Source organism: Pristiophorus japonicus, chromosome 6, assembly GCF_044704955.1.
Source record: "Pristiophorus japonicus isolate sPriJap1 chromosome 6, sPriJap1.hap1, whole genome shotgun sequence".
NCBI classification, from domain to species: Eukaryota; Metazoa; Chordata; class Chondrichthyes; family Pristiophoridae; genus Pristiophorus; species Pristiophorus japonicus.
In genome coordinates this window covers 174248687-174263258 of record NC_091982.1, presented here as the reverse complement: position 1 = coordinate 174263258, position 14572 = coordinate 174248687, and the positions used below count along the sequence as shown (strand labels likewise).

Here is a 14572-nt window from a genome sequence, read left to right as displayed (position 1 = left end):
TCCCCAGTCTCTCCTCCCCCCACTCCCCAGTCTCTCCTCCCCCCACTCCCCAGTCTCTCCTCCCCCCGCACTCCCCAGTCTCTCCTCCCCCCACTCCCCAGTCTCTCCTCCCCCCCGCACTCCCCAGTCTCTCCTCACCCCACTCCCCAGTCTCTCCTCACCCCACTCCCCAGTCTCTCCTCACCCCACTCCCCAGTCTCTCCTCACCCCCGCCCTCCCCAGTCTCTCCTCCCCCCCTCCCCAGTCTCTCCTCCCCCACTCCCCAGTCTCTCCTCCCCCCACTCCCCAGTCTCTCCTCCCCCCACTCCCCAGTCTCTCCTCCCCCCACTCCCCAGTCTCTCCTCCCCCCACTCCCCAGTCTCTCCTCCCCCCACTCCCCAGTCTCTCCTCCCCCCACTCCCCAGTCTCTCCTCCCCCCGCCCTCCCCAGTCTCTCCTCCCCCCCGCCCTCCCCAGTCTCTCCTCCCCCCCGCCCTCCCCAGTCTCTCCTCCCCCCCGCCCTCCCCAGTCTCTCCTACCCCCCGCCCTCCCCAGTCTCTCCTCCCCCCACTCCCCAGTCTCTCCTACCCCCCGCCCTCCCCAGTCTCTCCTCCCCCCGCCCTCCCCAGTCTCTCCTCCCCCCTCCCCAGTCTCTCCTCCTCCCACTCCCCCAGTCTCTCCTTCAACCCCACCCCACAGTCTCTCTCACCCCCCCCACAGTCTCTCTCACCCCACCCCCCACAGTCTCTCTCCCCCCCCCAAAGACTCTCTCCCCCCCCCCCCACAGTCTCTCTTCCCCCCCCCCACAGTCTCTCTCCCTCCCCCCCCACAGTCTCTCTCCCCCCCCCCACAGTCTCTCTCTCCCCCCCCCCCACAGTCTCTCTCCTCCCCCCACAGTCTCTCTCACCCCCCTCCCCCACCCCCCTCCCTCACAGTCTCTCTCACCCCCCTCCCCCACAGTCTCTCTCACCCCCCCCCCACAGCGATTTCTCCCCTCCCCCCCCACAGCGATTTCTCCCCTCCCCCCCACAGCGATTTCTCCCCTCCCCCCCCCCAGCGATTTCTCTCCCGCCCGCCCCCCAGCGATTTCTCTCCCCTCCCCCCCCCCCAGCGATCTCTTCCAACCCCCCCCCGCGATCTCTCTCCTCCCCCCGCGATCTCTCTCCTCACCCCCGCGATCTCTCTCCTTCCCCACCCCCCGCAATCTCTCTCCTTCCGCGCCCCCCCACCGCAACGATCTCTCTCCCCCCTCCGCGATCTCTCTCCCCCTCCACCCCCCGCGATCTCTCTCCCCCCTCCTCCCCCCTCCACCCCCCGCGATCTCTCTCCCCCCTCCACCCCCCTCCACCCCCCGCGATCTCTCTCCCCCCTCCACCCCCCGCGATCTCTCTCCCCCCTCCACCCCCCGCGATCTCTCTCCCCCCTCCACCCCCCGCGATCTCTCTCCCCCTCCACCCCCCGCGATCTCTCTCCCCCTCCACCCCCCGCGATCTCTCTCCCCCCTCCACCCCCCGCGATCTCTCTCCCCCCTCCACCCCCCGCGATCTCTCTCCCCCCTCCACCCCCCGCGATCTCTCTCCCCCCTCCACCCCCGCGATCTCTCTCCCCCCTCCACCCCCCGCGATCTCTCTCCCCCCTCCACCCCCCGCGATCTCTCTCCCCCCTCCACCCCCCTCCACCTCTCTCCCCCCTCCACCCCCCGCGATCTCTCTCCTCCCTCCAACCCCCGCGATCTCTCTCCCCCCTCCACCCCCCGCGATCTCTCTCCCCCCCTCCACCCCCCGCGATCTCTCTCCCCCCTCCACCCCCCGCGATCTCTCTCCCCCCTCCACACCCCGCGATCTCTTTCCCCCCTCCCCACCCCGCGATCTCTCTCCCCCCTCCCCCCGATCTCTCTCCCCCTCCCCCTCTCTCCCCCTCTCTCCCCTGCGATCTCTCTCCCCCTCCCCCTCCCCCTCTCTCCCCCGCGATCTCTCTCCCCCCCCCCCGATCTCTCTCCCCCCTCCCCCTCCCCCTCGATCTCTCTCCCCCCTCCCCCTCGATCTCTCTCCCCCCTATCTCTCTCCCCCCTCCCCCTCCCCCCGATCTATCTCCCCCCTCCCCCTCCCCCCGATCTCTCTCCCCCCTCCCCCTGCCCCCGATCTCTCTCCCCCCTCCCTCCCCCGATCTCTCTCCCCCTCCCCCCCCCCGATCTCTCTCCCCCCCCTCCCTCCCCCCGATCTCTCTCCCCCCCCTCCCTCCGCGATCTCTCCCCCCCTCCCCCCACGATCTCTCCCCCCCTCCCCCCGCGATATCTCTCTCCCCCATCGATCTCTCTACACCGCCCCAGCGATCTCTCCTCCCCGCCCCTCCAGCGATCTCTTCCCTCCCCACCCCCAGCGAACTCTTCCCTCCCCACCCCCAGCGATCTCTTCCCCCCCCACCCCCAGCGATCTCTCCCCCCCCCACCCCCAGCGATCTCTCCCCCCCCCACCCCCAGCGATCTCTCCCCCCCCCCACCCCCAGCGATCTCTTCCCCCCCCACCCCCAGCGATCTCTTCCCCCCCCACCCCCAGCGATCTCTCCCCCCCCCACCCCCAGCGATCTCTTCCCCCCCCCACCCCCAGCGATCTCTTCCCCCCCCCACCCCCAGCGATCTCTTCCCCCCCCACCCCCAGCGATCTCTTCCCCCCCCCACCCCCAGCGATCTCTCCACCCCCCCCACCCCCAGCGATCTCTCCCCCCCAACCCCCAGTGATCTCTTCCCCCCCCCCACCCCCAGCGATCTCTCCCCCCCCCCCCACCCCCAGCGATCTCTCCCCCCCCCCCACCCCCAGCGATCTCTCCCCCCCAACCCCCAGTGATCTCTCTCTCCCCCCCAACCATCTCTCTCCCCCCCCACCCCCAGCGATCTCTCCCCCCCCCACCCCCAGCGATCTCTCCCCTCCCCCCCCCACCCCCAGCGATCTCTCCCCCCCCCCACCCCCAGCGATCTCTCCCCCCCAACCCCCAGTGATCTCTCTCTCCCCCCCAACCATCTCTCCCCCCCCCCACCCCCAGCGATCTCTCCCCCCCAACCCCCAGTGATCTCTCCCCCCCAACCCCCAGTGATCTCTCTCTCCCCCCCAACCATCTCTCTTCCCCCCCCAACCCCCAGCGATCTCTCTTCCCCCCCCCCAGTGATCTCAGGTCGGCAGTCTCTGGCCTCTCGGGGGCGGAGCTTGACAGCCGCGCGCAAGTGTGCACAACTCGGGAGCCGAAGATTCCTGAGTCGATTGGCCTCCTCCGCCGCACACTGTCCACTGCACTCAACTCCCGCAATCGCCAATGAAAGCAGGATGAAATTCCTGCCCGAGTGGCCCCAGCAGAACCAGGCAATAAAAAATCACGCACCGCCCGGGGACCGCCGAAAAACAGGCTGAATTTGGGTTTCAGCAAATTTGGGCCCCAAATACTTAGACTAAATTTCTGTAATGCTGGTGTATATAATCTGGTATAACACGAACTGTTTACACCTTTTGTGAGCTTCTGGTGTCAGAATCTGTGAAAATGTCAGTTCTATCAGAAGCACATTTCTCAGGGAAAATCCTATTTCACATGTTTGATCATCTCAGAATGCATTGAAAATGGCTTTCAGCGACACTGGAACAGAATGCTCAGTAAGCTGGAGTTATTCCACTGCCCACCCCAGCCATACTTACAGGCTCTCATTCAGAGAAATCACAAGATAACTGCGATTCAAACATGAACATCTTAGCTAAACCCAAGCCTGTGTAACCATGTGCACTTTCTAGCAGTAAGTGTATTCTGGGAGGAGTTCTCCTCTTTCTAGCCCAGGGCTTGTAAAAAAAAAGTTTATTTAAAGTATAAATGGGACAGTCAAACTAAGTTGTCCACATAGGTTTAAGCGTTGATTGCAGCACTGTATGTCAAGATAGACAAGGCACAAATATGGTTCCTGCCCTGCATGTCTTGATGTCTGAAAAGGTCTGGGACAATGCTCTAATGGTTAAAGTCTGGGCTGTTTCAATCACTTACGACCTTTCAACTAGCACCTGCAAAACAATATAGCTTGTTCAGTTACAAAATCAAAAATCAAATAAGATCAGATTTATTTTTTGCAAATTATGCTTTTAAAAATTGTATAGTTCTTAGAAAACCTGAGCATTACTTCATTTTATTTCTCCAAAGGAAAATCTCATTTTTTTTCATGTCCAGATTGTAGGGAATGAAATTGACCTGATACTGAAGGGTCAGAAGCAGGTGGAGTCAAAGTTTCAGGAGCTGATGTCTTCTAGGTCGGGTGAGAAGGAGGAGACTGGAAGAGTCTCAACAGAACGAATGGTTGAGCTTGGGGTGAAAATCCAGGAAGCTGCAGGGGACCTGAAGAGGAGTAGTCAGCTCTTGAACACATCCCTGAAACAGAGTCCACTTACTGCTGATAATCTGTCAAAGGTGCAAGCTGACAGGTGAGGTCCCAGGGACTAACTTGTAGGTGTCAATATACTTTAATGTAATCTTTGTTGGTCTGAGTATATTTCCATGTCCTTTGCTACAAACTACGATAGATCAGGTCAAAATGTAGGTATGGAGCCACATTTTTAGAATTTGGTTTTGTATTTATACTTTTAGAATTTGGTTTTATCAACCAAACACGTCCATGGTTTCGATCAGACAAGGGCATCACCGACTACTTCTTTATATCCTTTACCATCCAAATAATTTTGCCCTTCTTCAACCCCATTTCCTTCAGCATTATTCCAAGTCCATACTATTAAACTCCGTACAGCCTATACCTTTCACTCTCCATTCTCCCAGATAGCGTTGCAGCCATTGATTTGCTCACCACTCCCTCATGTCCACCATTGATGCCCCTCTCCCTTTCAAAACCTTCACCATCACCCATCCCAGTCGAGACTTCATTTTTGGTCTAAGTTCAAGAGAGCCAAACACAAATCGACCTGGCACATAGCTGGCGTAGTAATCCATCATGAGATGGATTACTAACCACATCAAGCTCTATCAGGCCTCTGCCAAAATGGCCACTACTCCAGGATAATTCAGGATTATCCTGGCTTTTCTTTACTACTCCTCTGCCCCTTTTGCATCCTGAGCTCTAACAACAAATGCAAGGAGCACGGATTTCTTTGTTTGCAAGATAGAGACCATTGGGCCGAAATTCAGGTGCACCTATGAGTTTTGGAGTGATACATACTGCTGGAACTCCTGGTACGGTAAGTAGATCCATTTACAGGACTTTGAATTTTTTTCAAAGTCCTACAGGAAATGGCTCATAATAGGGGCAGGCCTTAGATTCAAAGCCAGGCTGACTGGCTGAAAATAGGTCGGTCACCGGGGCCTCAGCTGCTGTCAATCAGCGGTGGCGTCATGGTGACATCACAGCGCGTGTGACAGAGAGTATCATTTTTTAACTTTGGCCACTGGGCCACCAGGGAGGGTTTAGGCTGGGCCTGTGGTCTCGCACCCAAGAGGGGGTGCCAGGCTATCCGTTGGCAACCTGGCTGAACCCAGGGGCAGTATTTTGCCGGCCAATTGGCAAGTCGGCCAGCAAAAATGATTCTATTCTGGCCACAGCAGTGGGCCCTCCTCTTTAAGGACGGCTGCGCTGCCGGGCCACACTCAGTGCAGAGATGGCGCACCGATAGAGAAACCTGTCGGTGGCACCGCACGGCGGGGGATCGACGGATTCGGGTGAAAATTGATGGGTAAGTATTTGTTTATTGCTCAACATTGGCAGTGCAACTACTTGGGCGGGATAGGGTCCATACCGAAAAATCCCCGACCTGAATTTAGATCAGGTCGGCCTCGTCATGTATGTAACCACAATGTAACACCACTGTATTACTGTATACAATCAACCTAGATGCACACCTTGACCACAAGGGGTGAACTTGTGGGAGACACTCCTTACCTGATCACACAGGTATAAAAAGGGAGGTCCCACGCAGGGACATGGTCTTTGGAGTCCTGTGAATAAAGAGTTAAGGTCACAAAGTGACCTTGTCCCCAGAATGTGCCTCGTGTGGTTTCATGCTGCAGAGTAAGGACTTTACATTGGCAATGAGAAACGGGAATTCACGGCCCACGAGAATGACCACCGGCAGCACAGAGGAACAGTACCGTGTTGGGGAAGACAGGAACGATTTTGTCGAGAAGCTTCAGCATAGCTTCATTACGAAAGAATGGCTGGGGGATGTAGCGGCCGACAAGCGAAGGGCTCATCTTTTGACCAGCTGCGGACCAAAGGCTTATGCGCTCATGAAGGACTTACTAGCACCCGAAAAGCCGCCGGACAAAACCTTTGAAGAACTGAGCAAATTGATCGGGGAGCACCTCAAACCGGTGAGTAGCATACATATGGCCTGACACAGATTCTACACCCACCGACGTCGTGAAGGACAGAGCATACCAGACTTTGTAGCGGACCTCCGGCGTTTGGCCAGCCTCTAAATTCACAGACGCCTGCAGGGGGGAGATGCTAAGGGACTTCTTTATCGAAGGCATCGGTCATACGGGAATTTTCCGTAAATTAATTGAGACCAAGGATTTGACCTTGGAAGCGGCGGCGTTGATGGCTCAAACTTTCATGGCGGGGGAGGAAGAGATGAAAATAATATACGTGCGCAATTCTGCCTCTAACATGGCGATGGATCAGGGAGTCAACATCATCAATGCGACTCAGAGCCCCACAGGCAGGCAGGGGCAGTCCGACACTCCCCAGGCAGCAATAAACTCCAGAGTAGGACTTCAACAGAGACAATGGCAGGCTGAACGGACATTCACGCCATCGCAGTGGACAATGCGGCTCGGGATGGGGCCATTGACACCCACTAATAGGGTACTTAAGAGCAGTCAAAGGGACAGTCAGCGCGGAATGCCTGGCCATAGTCCCTTTGTTCCCAACAATGGAAACTTTAACTCATGCTGGAGGTGTGGGGGAAAACACTCAGCCTGATCTTGCAGATTTCAACAGTTTGTCTGCAGGAACTGCAATCTCAGTGGCCACTTAGCTCGATTGTGCAGGAAGTCTGCAACCAGACTAATATATGAGGCGGATGGACCAGAAGAGGGTTCTTTGAGGCAGGATGACTTTTGGGGCAAATCGATGGACGCCGAGGTTCAGCGGGTCCATGTGGCGAATATTCACAGTTCATACACCAGAACGCCACCAATGATGATGAGGGTTTTATTAAACGGTATCCCTGTACGCATGGAGCTGGACACTGGGGCCAGCCAGTCACTCATGGGCGTTCAGCAATTTGAGAAGCTATGGCCACTTAAAGCCAGTAGACCCAAATTAGCATGTATTGAGACACAATTACGGACTTACACTAAAGAAATCATTCCGGTGCTAGGCAGTGCAAAGTTGGCTGTCACACACAATGGGTTAGTGAATCGGCTGCCGCTCTGGATTGTCCCGGGCAATGGTCTCGCACTGTTGGGGAGGAGATGGTTAGCCGAGATGAACTGGAAATGGGGGATGTTCATGCAATGTCATCTGTGGAGCGAAGTTCGTGCTCACAAGTCCTAAAACAATTCGATTCACTATTCCAACCTGGCGTCGGGACTTTCAAAGGCACTAAAGTAGTGATACACATCACCCTGGATGCCAGGCCAGAGCACCACAAAGCCAGAGCGGTGCCATATGTGATGCGGGAAAAGATAGAGAGCGAATTGGACTGACTGTTGAGAGAGGGCATCATCTCGCCTGTTGAATTCAGCGACTGGGCGAGCCCCATCATTCCCATCCTAAAAGCAGATGGCTCTGTCAGGATCTGTGGTGACTACAAGGCCACCATCAACCGGGTGTCCCTACAAGATCAATACCCGCTCCCGAGAGCAGAGGACCTCTTCGCCACGCTGGCAGGTGGCAAGCTGTTCACCAAGTTGGACCTCACTTCAGCCTATATGACTCAGGAACTGGCCGACAAATCTAAACTACTGACCACCATCACCACGCACAAGGAACTGTTTGTTTATAACAGGTGCCCGTTTGGCATTCGATTAGCGGCCGCGATTTTTCAAAGAAACATGGAAAGCCTGCTTAAATCCATTCTTGGAACGATCATATTCCAGGACGATATCCTCATCACGGGTCGAGACACCCAAAGAACACCTCCACAACCTGGAGGAGGTGCTACGCCGACTGGGCCGAGTAGGCCTGCAACTCAAGAAGTCTAAATGTGTGTTCTTAGCTCCTGAGGTTGAGTTTCTAGGCAGGAAGGTTGCTGCAGATGGGATTCAGCCCACCGAATCCAAAACAGAGGCGATTCGACGAGCATCCGGGACTGCAACACATCGGAGTTGCGTTCATTCCTGGGACTGTTGAACTATTTTGGGAACTTTCTGCCAAACTTGAGCACGTTGTTGGAGCCGCTACATGTGCTCCTGCATAAGGGTTGCAATTGGTTTTGGGGGAACTGTCAGGAACAGGCTTTTGATCGGGCGCGAAACCTACTTTGTTCAAACAAGTTGTTGACCCTGTGTGACCCCTGTAAAAAATTGGTTCTGACATGTGATGCATCGTCCTATGGGGTTGGGTACGTGTTGCAGCAGGGCAATGCTGAGGGTCAACTACAACCTGTGGCTTATGCCTCCAGGTCACGCTCTCAAGCAGAACGGGGATATGGGATGCTCGAGAAGGAAGCGCTTGCATGCGTCTATGGTGTAAAAAAAATGCATCAGTACCTCTTTGGTAGGAAGTTTGAATTAGAAATGGACCACAAGCCCTTAACATCCCTGTTGTCAGATAGCAAAGCTATCAATGCCAACGCATCAGCTCGCATACAGCGATGGGCTCTCACGCTGGCTGCTTATGACTACTCCATCTGGCACCGGCCCGGCACTGAAAATTGCGCTGACGTGCTCATCAGGCTTCCACTGGCCACCACTGAGGGGGCAGCGGAGCAAAGTGCCGAGATGGTCATGGCTGTCGATGCCTTTGACAGCGCAGGCTCCCCCATCACAGCCTGCCAGATCAAAATCTGGACAGACAGAGATCTCCTCCTATCCCTGATTAAAAAATGTGTCCTGGCTGGGGATTGGGCGCCCGCACACGGAGCATGCCCTGAGGAGGTCAGACTGTTCCACAGACGGATGGATGAGCTCTCCATCCAAGCCAACTGCCTACTATGGGGAAGCCGGGTAGTTATGCGCCAGAAGGGCAGGGAGGCATTCATCAGGGAACTCCACAGCGAGCACCCAGGCATTGTGCTGATGAAAGCCATTGCCCGGTCACACGTTTGGTGGCCTGGAATTGATTCAGACCTGGAACACTGTGTTCGCAGGTGCACGACCTGTGCCTAGCTAGGTAATGCCCCCAGCGAGGCCCTGCTCAGCCCGTGACCCTGGCCCACCAGGCCATGGTCACGCATTCATGTTGACTACGCGGGCCCGTTCATGGGTAAGATGTTCCTTATTGTGGTAGATGCGTACTCGAAATGGATCGAGCGCATCATTCTGAATTCATGCACGTCATCCACCACCGTGTATTCGTCCTCAATCACGCCATGAGGCCCAAATGGCTTGAGGGCACTGTAATTGACAAAGAGGGGAATACGGTCAGCGTGGTAAAACTCAACAATGGTCAGATATGCCATAAGCATCAGGACCAAGTAAAAAAAAGGTTCAGCATCGACACGGAGGAACCTGAAGAAGATCATGAGATGGAGCTCACAACACCACCAGTGAACGAGCAACAAGAGCAATCAGAAGAATGCACAGTCCCTGAGGTCAGCCCGGACAGGCCGGAATCACCACAGGTGACAGACACTCACGTCAGTGTCCAACAACCAGAGCCCCAACTGCGGCGCTCCACGAGGGAGCGTAGACCACCTGAAAGACTAAACCTATAATCCCAATAAGACTTTGGGGTGGGGGGGGGGGGGGGGGAAGGTGATGTCATGTATGTAACCACAATGTAACACCACTGTATTACTGTATACACTCAATCTAGATGCACACCTTGACCACAAGGGGTGAACTTGTGGGAGACACTCTTTACCTGACCACACAGGTATAAAAAGGGAGGTCCCACGCAGGGTCATCGTCTTTGAAGTCCTGCGAATAAAGAGTTAAGGTCACAGAGTGACCTTGTCGACAGAATGTGCCTCGTGTGGTTTCATGCTGTAGAGTAAGGACTTTAGGCCTGTTGACCCCAAAGCGGCGGCCATTCGATTTTTAGGAATGGCCGCTGCAAACGGGTACTAACGGGTCTCTTTGAGACCCTGAATTTCGGCCCCCATATGTTCAGCTGCTATGCAGCTATCATTCCTTTCCCTTGCCCATGAATCTAAACCCTCCCTAGACCACCTCATACTCTAGCCCTGTACCCCCATCTTCCTCCCCTCTCCAAGCTTATCCCATCCATGAGTCACACCTATTCTCCTGCTCCTTTGACCCCTAATCACCCAATTTCTCTTTCTGGATCCCACTTTAACCAATATTGTAAATGGTTCCTTCTCCTCACTATTTTCAATCGTCCCCCCATTTGAAAACAACACTAGCACACAAAGATGTACCCCATTATGTTTATTCTTTATTCATACTGTTATGGTTCGGCATCGTATGACCATTGTTTTCCATAAATAGGACCCAGCCTTGAGCTGGCTTCAAATGCATTTTGAGGAGAAATTTCCCGAAAGAGGTTAGCAACTCCAGACATTCCCTTGCTGCCTTGTCAATCCAGTGGCATTTTAGAAGTGTTTTACATGTGGGATGGCTGTTGTTTTGAAGAGTTTTTAAACAATGGCCTATTTGTTAGCATTATCTGGTCATTCAGGAGACATCCTCACCTTGATGTTGACAGTTTTTTTGATCACTGCTCGTCTTTGAAAAGAAGCTTTTAAAAATCAACACTGGCACCCGAGGTCACTCAAAGCAGCTGTGGGGGAGAACAACCTCTGCTTTGGTTATTAAGACATGCAACAGAGAGCAGGCATATCCTTTTATGTTCAATAAGATTCTCTGAAGTGGGCTATTGGAACATGTGTTCTCTACTTTTTGCATAAAAGTGCACAAAGGGCCCGAATTTGGCCATCCGGTTTTTTCGGCGCACCTCCGAGCCTCCCGCCGACATTTTACCTCAGGAACAGCGGCAAAAAAAAACTCCGTGCGATCATGGCCGATTCTCAGGCCGTCTGTGGAGCTGGCGTGGCGCAGAAGAAAGATGGGGAGCGGAGCCGTGACAGTGCCGGGACCTCTGCACATGCACGCTAGAGTCTGTACACATGTGCAGTAGCTCCTGGCAGGCCGTTTAGGCAAACGTGAACTGCAGGCTGTGTGGAAGGGGCTGAAGCACACCGTCCCTAGCCTTGGTCGAATGGGCTCCCTCATCGGCAGCCCACGGTAGGAGTTCTACTTTTTATTTGTTATTTACTGATTGATTTTGGTGCTTTAGGTGTAGGGTTCCTTCTATTTTATTTGTTAATTAATTGCTTATTACTTTTTGTGCTTTGTTTGGTGCTTAATGGCGCTTTAAATGTAGTTACATACACCGATTCCTTATCTGTAAGTAAGGTCTCTGTGCGGACAAACGTGGACACATACGCTGCCCTAAGTTAGTTTAGTACAACTTTTTTCTGGCCAAATTGGCATAAATGGTGTAAGTGGCTGGGAACGCCCCCTTTTGAAAAAAAAAATGGACCTAACAAAAAATCTAACTAACTCACTTACACTGGCGCAAATTAAATGGCCATATTTGCAACTAAAAAGATACACCAGAAAAATCAAGTTACACCAAAAGAAACGGTGCAACTCATGGGGAAATTTGGGCCCAAAAAGTGTACTGATTGTACCAAAGAATTTCATCATACTCAGTGTTCTGTTTTGTCTACTGTGCAATAAAGCAGCATACAAACCAAACCAAAGGAACCCTTTGCCTGGTGTTGGCCTTCGAGCACGTGTTTAAGATAGCAACCCAAATTCGTAACAAATAGCTTTACTTTAAAGTGGGTATATAATACCTTGGTATATTCCCATTTGTTTTATTAACTGTTTTCATTCTGATAATAGGCAGTTTGCCTCGGATGTGATCAATGACATCTTGCAGGAGTTGAATACTTCAGGAACATTTCTGACTCTACAGAATGTTGTTGAGAGGGAGAAAAAGAAAAAGATCAACACCCAAAATGTTATCATCAGGTTAGCTCTGTCATCTATAGTACTCTTATCTACCTGAATGGGCAATATACTCAGTATGTACCTGAATAAATTCTACTCTCCATACCTAGCCGAATTCATTACACTTTCAGGGTCTAACTCAATAGGTAACACTCAGTGTACACTGGAACAGCCACTCAGCCATATTCCTCTCAGTAATAAGAACATAACATAAGTAATAGGAGCAGGAGTAGGCCATTCAGCCCCTCGAGCCTGCTCCGCGATTCAATAAGATCATGGCTGATCTGATCATGGTCTCAGCTCCACTTCCCTGCCCGCTCCCCATAATCCTTTACTCCCTTATCGCTCAAAAATCTGTCTTTCTCCACCTATATTCAATGACCAAGCCTCCACAGCTCCCTGGGCAGAAAATTCCATAGATTTACAACCCTCAGAGAAGAAATTCTCCTCATCTCAGTTTTAAATGGGCGGCCCCTTGTTCTGAGACTATGTCCCCCAGTTTTAGTTTCCCCTATGAGTGGAAATATCCTCTCTGCATCCACCTTGTCGAGCCCCCTCATTATCTTATATGTTTCAATAAGATCACCTCTCATTCTTCTGAACTCCAACGTGTATAGGCCCAACCTATCTTCATAAGTCAACCCCCTCATCTCCGGAATCAATCTAGTGAACCTTCTCTGAACAGCCTCCAATGCAAGTATATCCTTCCTTAAATACGGAGACCAAAACTGTATACAGTACTCCAGGGGTGGCCATACCAATACTCTGCACAGTTGTAGCAGGACTTCTCTGCTTTTATACTCTATCCCCCTTGCAATAAAGGCCATTTCATTTGCCTTCCTGATTACTTGCACAAGGACCCCCAAGTCTCTCTGTACTGCAGCACTTTGCAATTTTTCTCAATTTAAATTATAATTTGCTTTTCTATTATTTCTGTCGAAGTGGATAACCTCACATTTTCCCACATTGTACTCCATCTGCCAAATTTTTGCCCACTCACTTATCCTGTCTATATCCCTTTGCAGATGTTTTGTGTCCTCCTCACAATTTGCTTTCCCACCCATCTTTGTATCATCAGCAAACTTGGTTACATTACACTCAGTCCCTTCATCCACGTCATTGATATAGACTGTAAATAGTTGAGGACCCAGCACCGATCCCTGCGGCACCCCACTAGTCACTGTTTGCCAATCAGAACATGACCCATTTATCCTGACTCTCTGTTTTCTGTTAGTTAGCCAATCCTCTATCCGTGCTAATATATTACTGAGCTTTTATCTTGTGCAGTAACTTCTTAAATGACACCTTATCGAATGCCTTCTGGAAATCCAAATACACCACATCCACTAGTTCCCCCTTATCCACCCTGCTTGTTACATCCTCAAAGAGCTCCAGCAAATTTGTCAAACATGATTTCCCTTTCATAAAATCATGCTAACTCTGCTTGATTAATCATGCTTTTCCAAATGTCCCGCTACTGCTTCCTTAAGTCAGTTGGGAACTCCAAGTGTGTATTGGAACACGTATTGCCAGCTGTAGTTTTCTCACTTTGCCTCACCTTTTTCAATTAAAAGTGTAGCAAATAATTAATGTGTGTCAAATGAGGAAAGGTAATGTGTGTCAAATGAGAGACGAGGAACAGAGTACAGAATTCTATTAGTAAACATCGGTCTAAAATCAAATCAGATTGAAGTACATGCAAGTGCATCTCCTAATTTCCCCATTTTTAGATGCGCTGATGCTTCCCAGTTCCTTGCTACCGCATTCAGCTGAGAGGTTTGGACAGTCATGGCAGCTGCAGCACTCTCCGCATCTTCTGCCAGTATTATACCATGATTAATTTGACAGGAAATTCAATTTGTGTGAAATGGGAGGGTTTTGCATATATCTTCCTCCCAGAGAAGTGTTCCATCTAATGGTTCAGATGCCAGTTGGCAATACTGATCCTTGAAATGAGTCGGTTTTGAGTAACAGTCGAAGCTGGCATTCTAATTCAGCACCACTGGATAGAAATTCTGTATTCTGTCACTACAGTTGCCAGGGCACTCTTGCGTACTCTGTGTATAAAAACAATGAGATGTTCTTTCTAGTTCTACTCAAGGGACTGCCTACAAGTACTCTCTGAAGGATGGGAAGGGACTTTGCAAACTTTTGCTGGCAGCTCTCCTACCCTGATGAAGAGAGAGAGTTAAAACATTAAACCAACTGGTTGGTAAAATGCCCTGAAATGTAAACAAATTAAAGCATGTCATGAATGAGTGACTTGGCCATAGTTCAGACTTTAGATTTAGCATGAAAATAAAGGTTTGGCCTTTTGGGCCTAAAGGACAAATTGCACATTTTTAAAAGCAGGTCGAGCTTACTTTAATCCAAAACTTTGCTTAGGCCTGGCTATATAACATTTTTAAAACTTGACTGAATTTGGATTTAGTTTGGCTTCCTGTCTGGGATTTCACTCAATCCTAATTACAACA

General features: G+C 51.9%; 1 protein-coding gene across 1 annotated transcript in view; it reads left to right on the top strand.

Annotated features, from left to right (window-relative positions):
* The window catches only part of iqcg (IQ motif containing G), a 58071-nt gene that overhangs the window by 21474 nt on the left and 22025 nt on the right, over nt 1-14572 (top strand). The window contains exons 4-5 of the mRNA XM_070883398.1: nt 4176-4426; nt 11991-12119. Coding sequence (XP_070739499.1) covers nt 4176-4426; nt 11991-12119 — 380 coding nt within the window. The remainder of the gene's footprint in view (nt 1-4175; nt 4427-11990; nt 12120-14572) is intronic.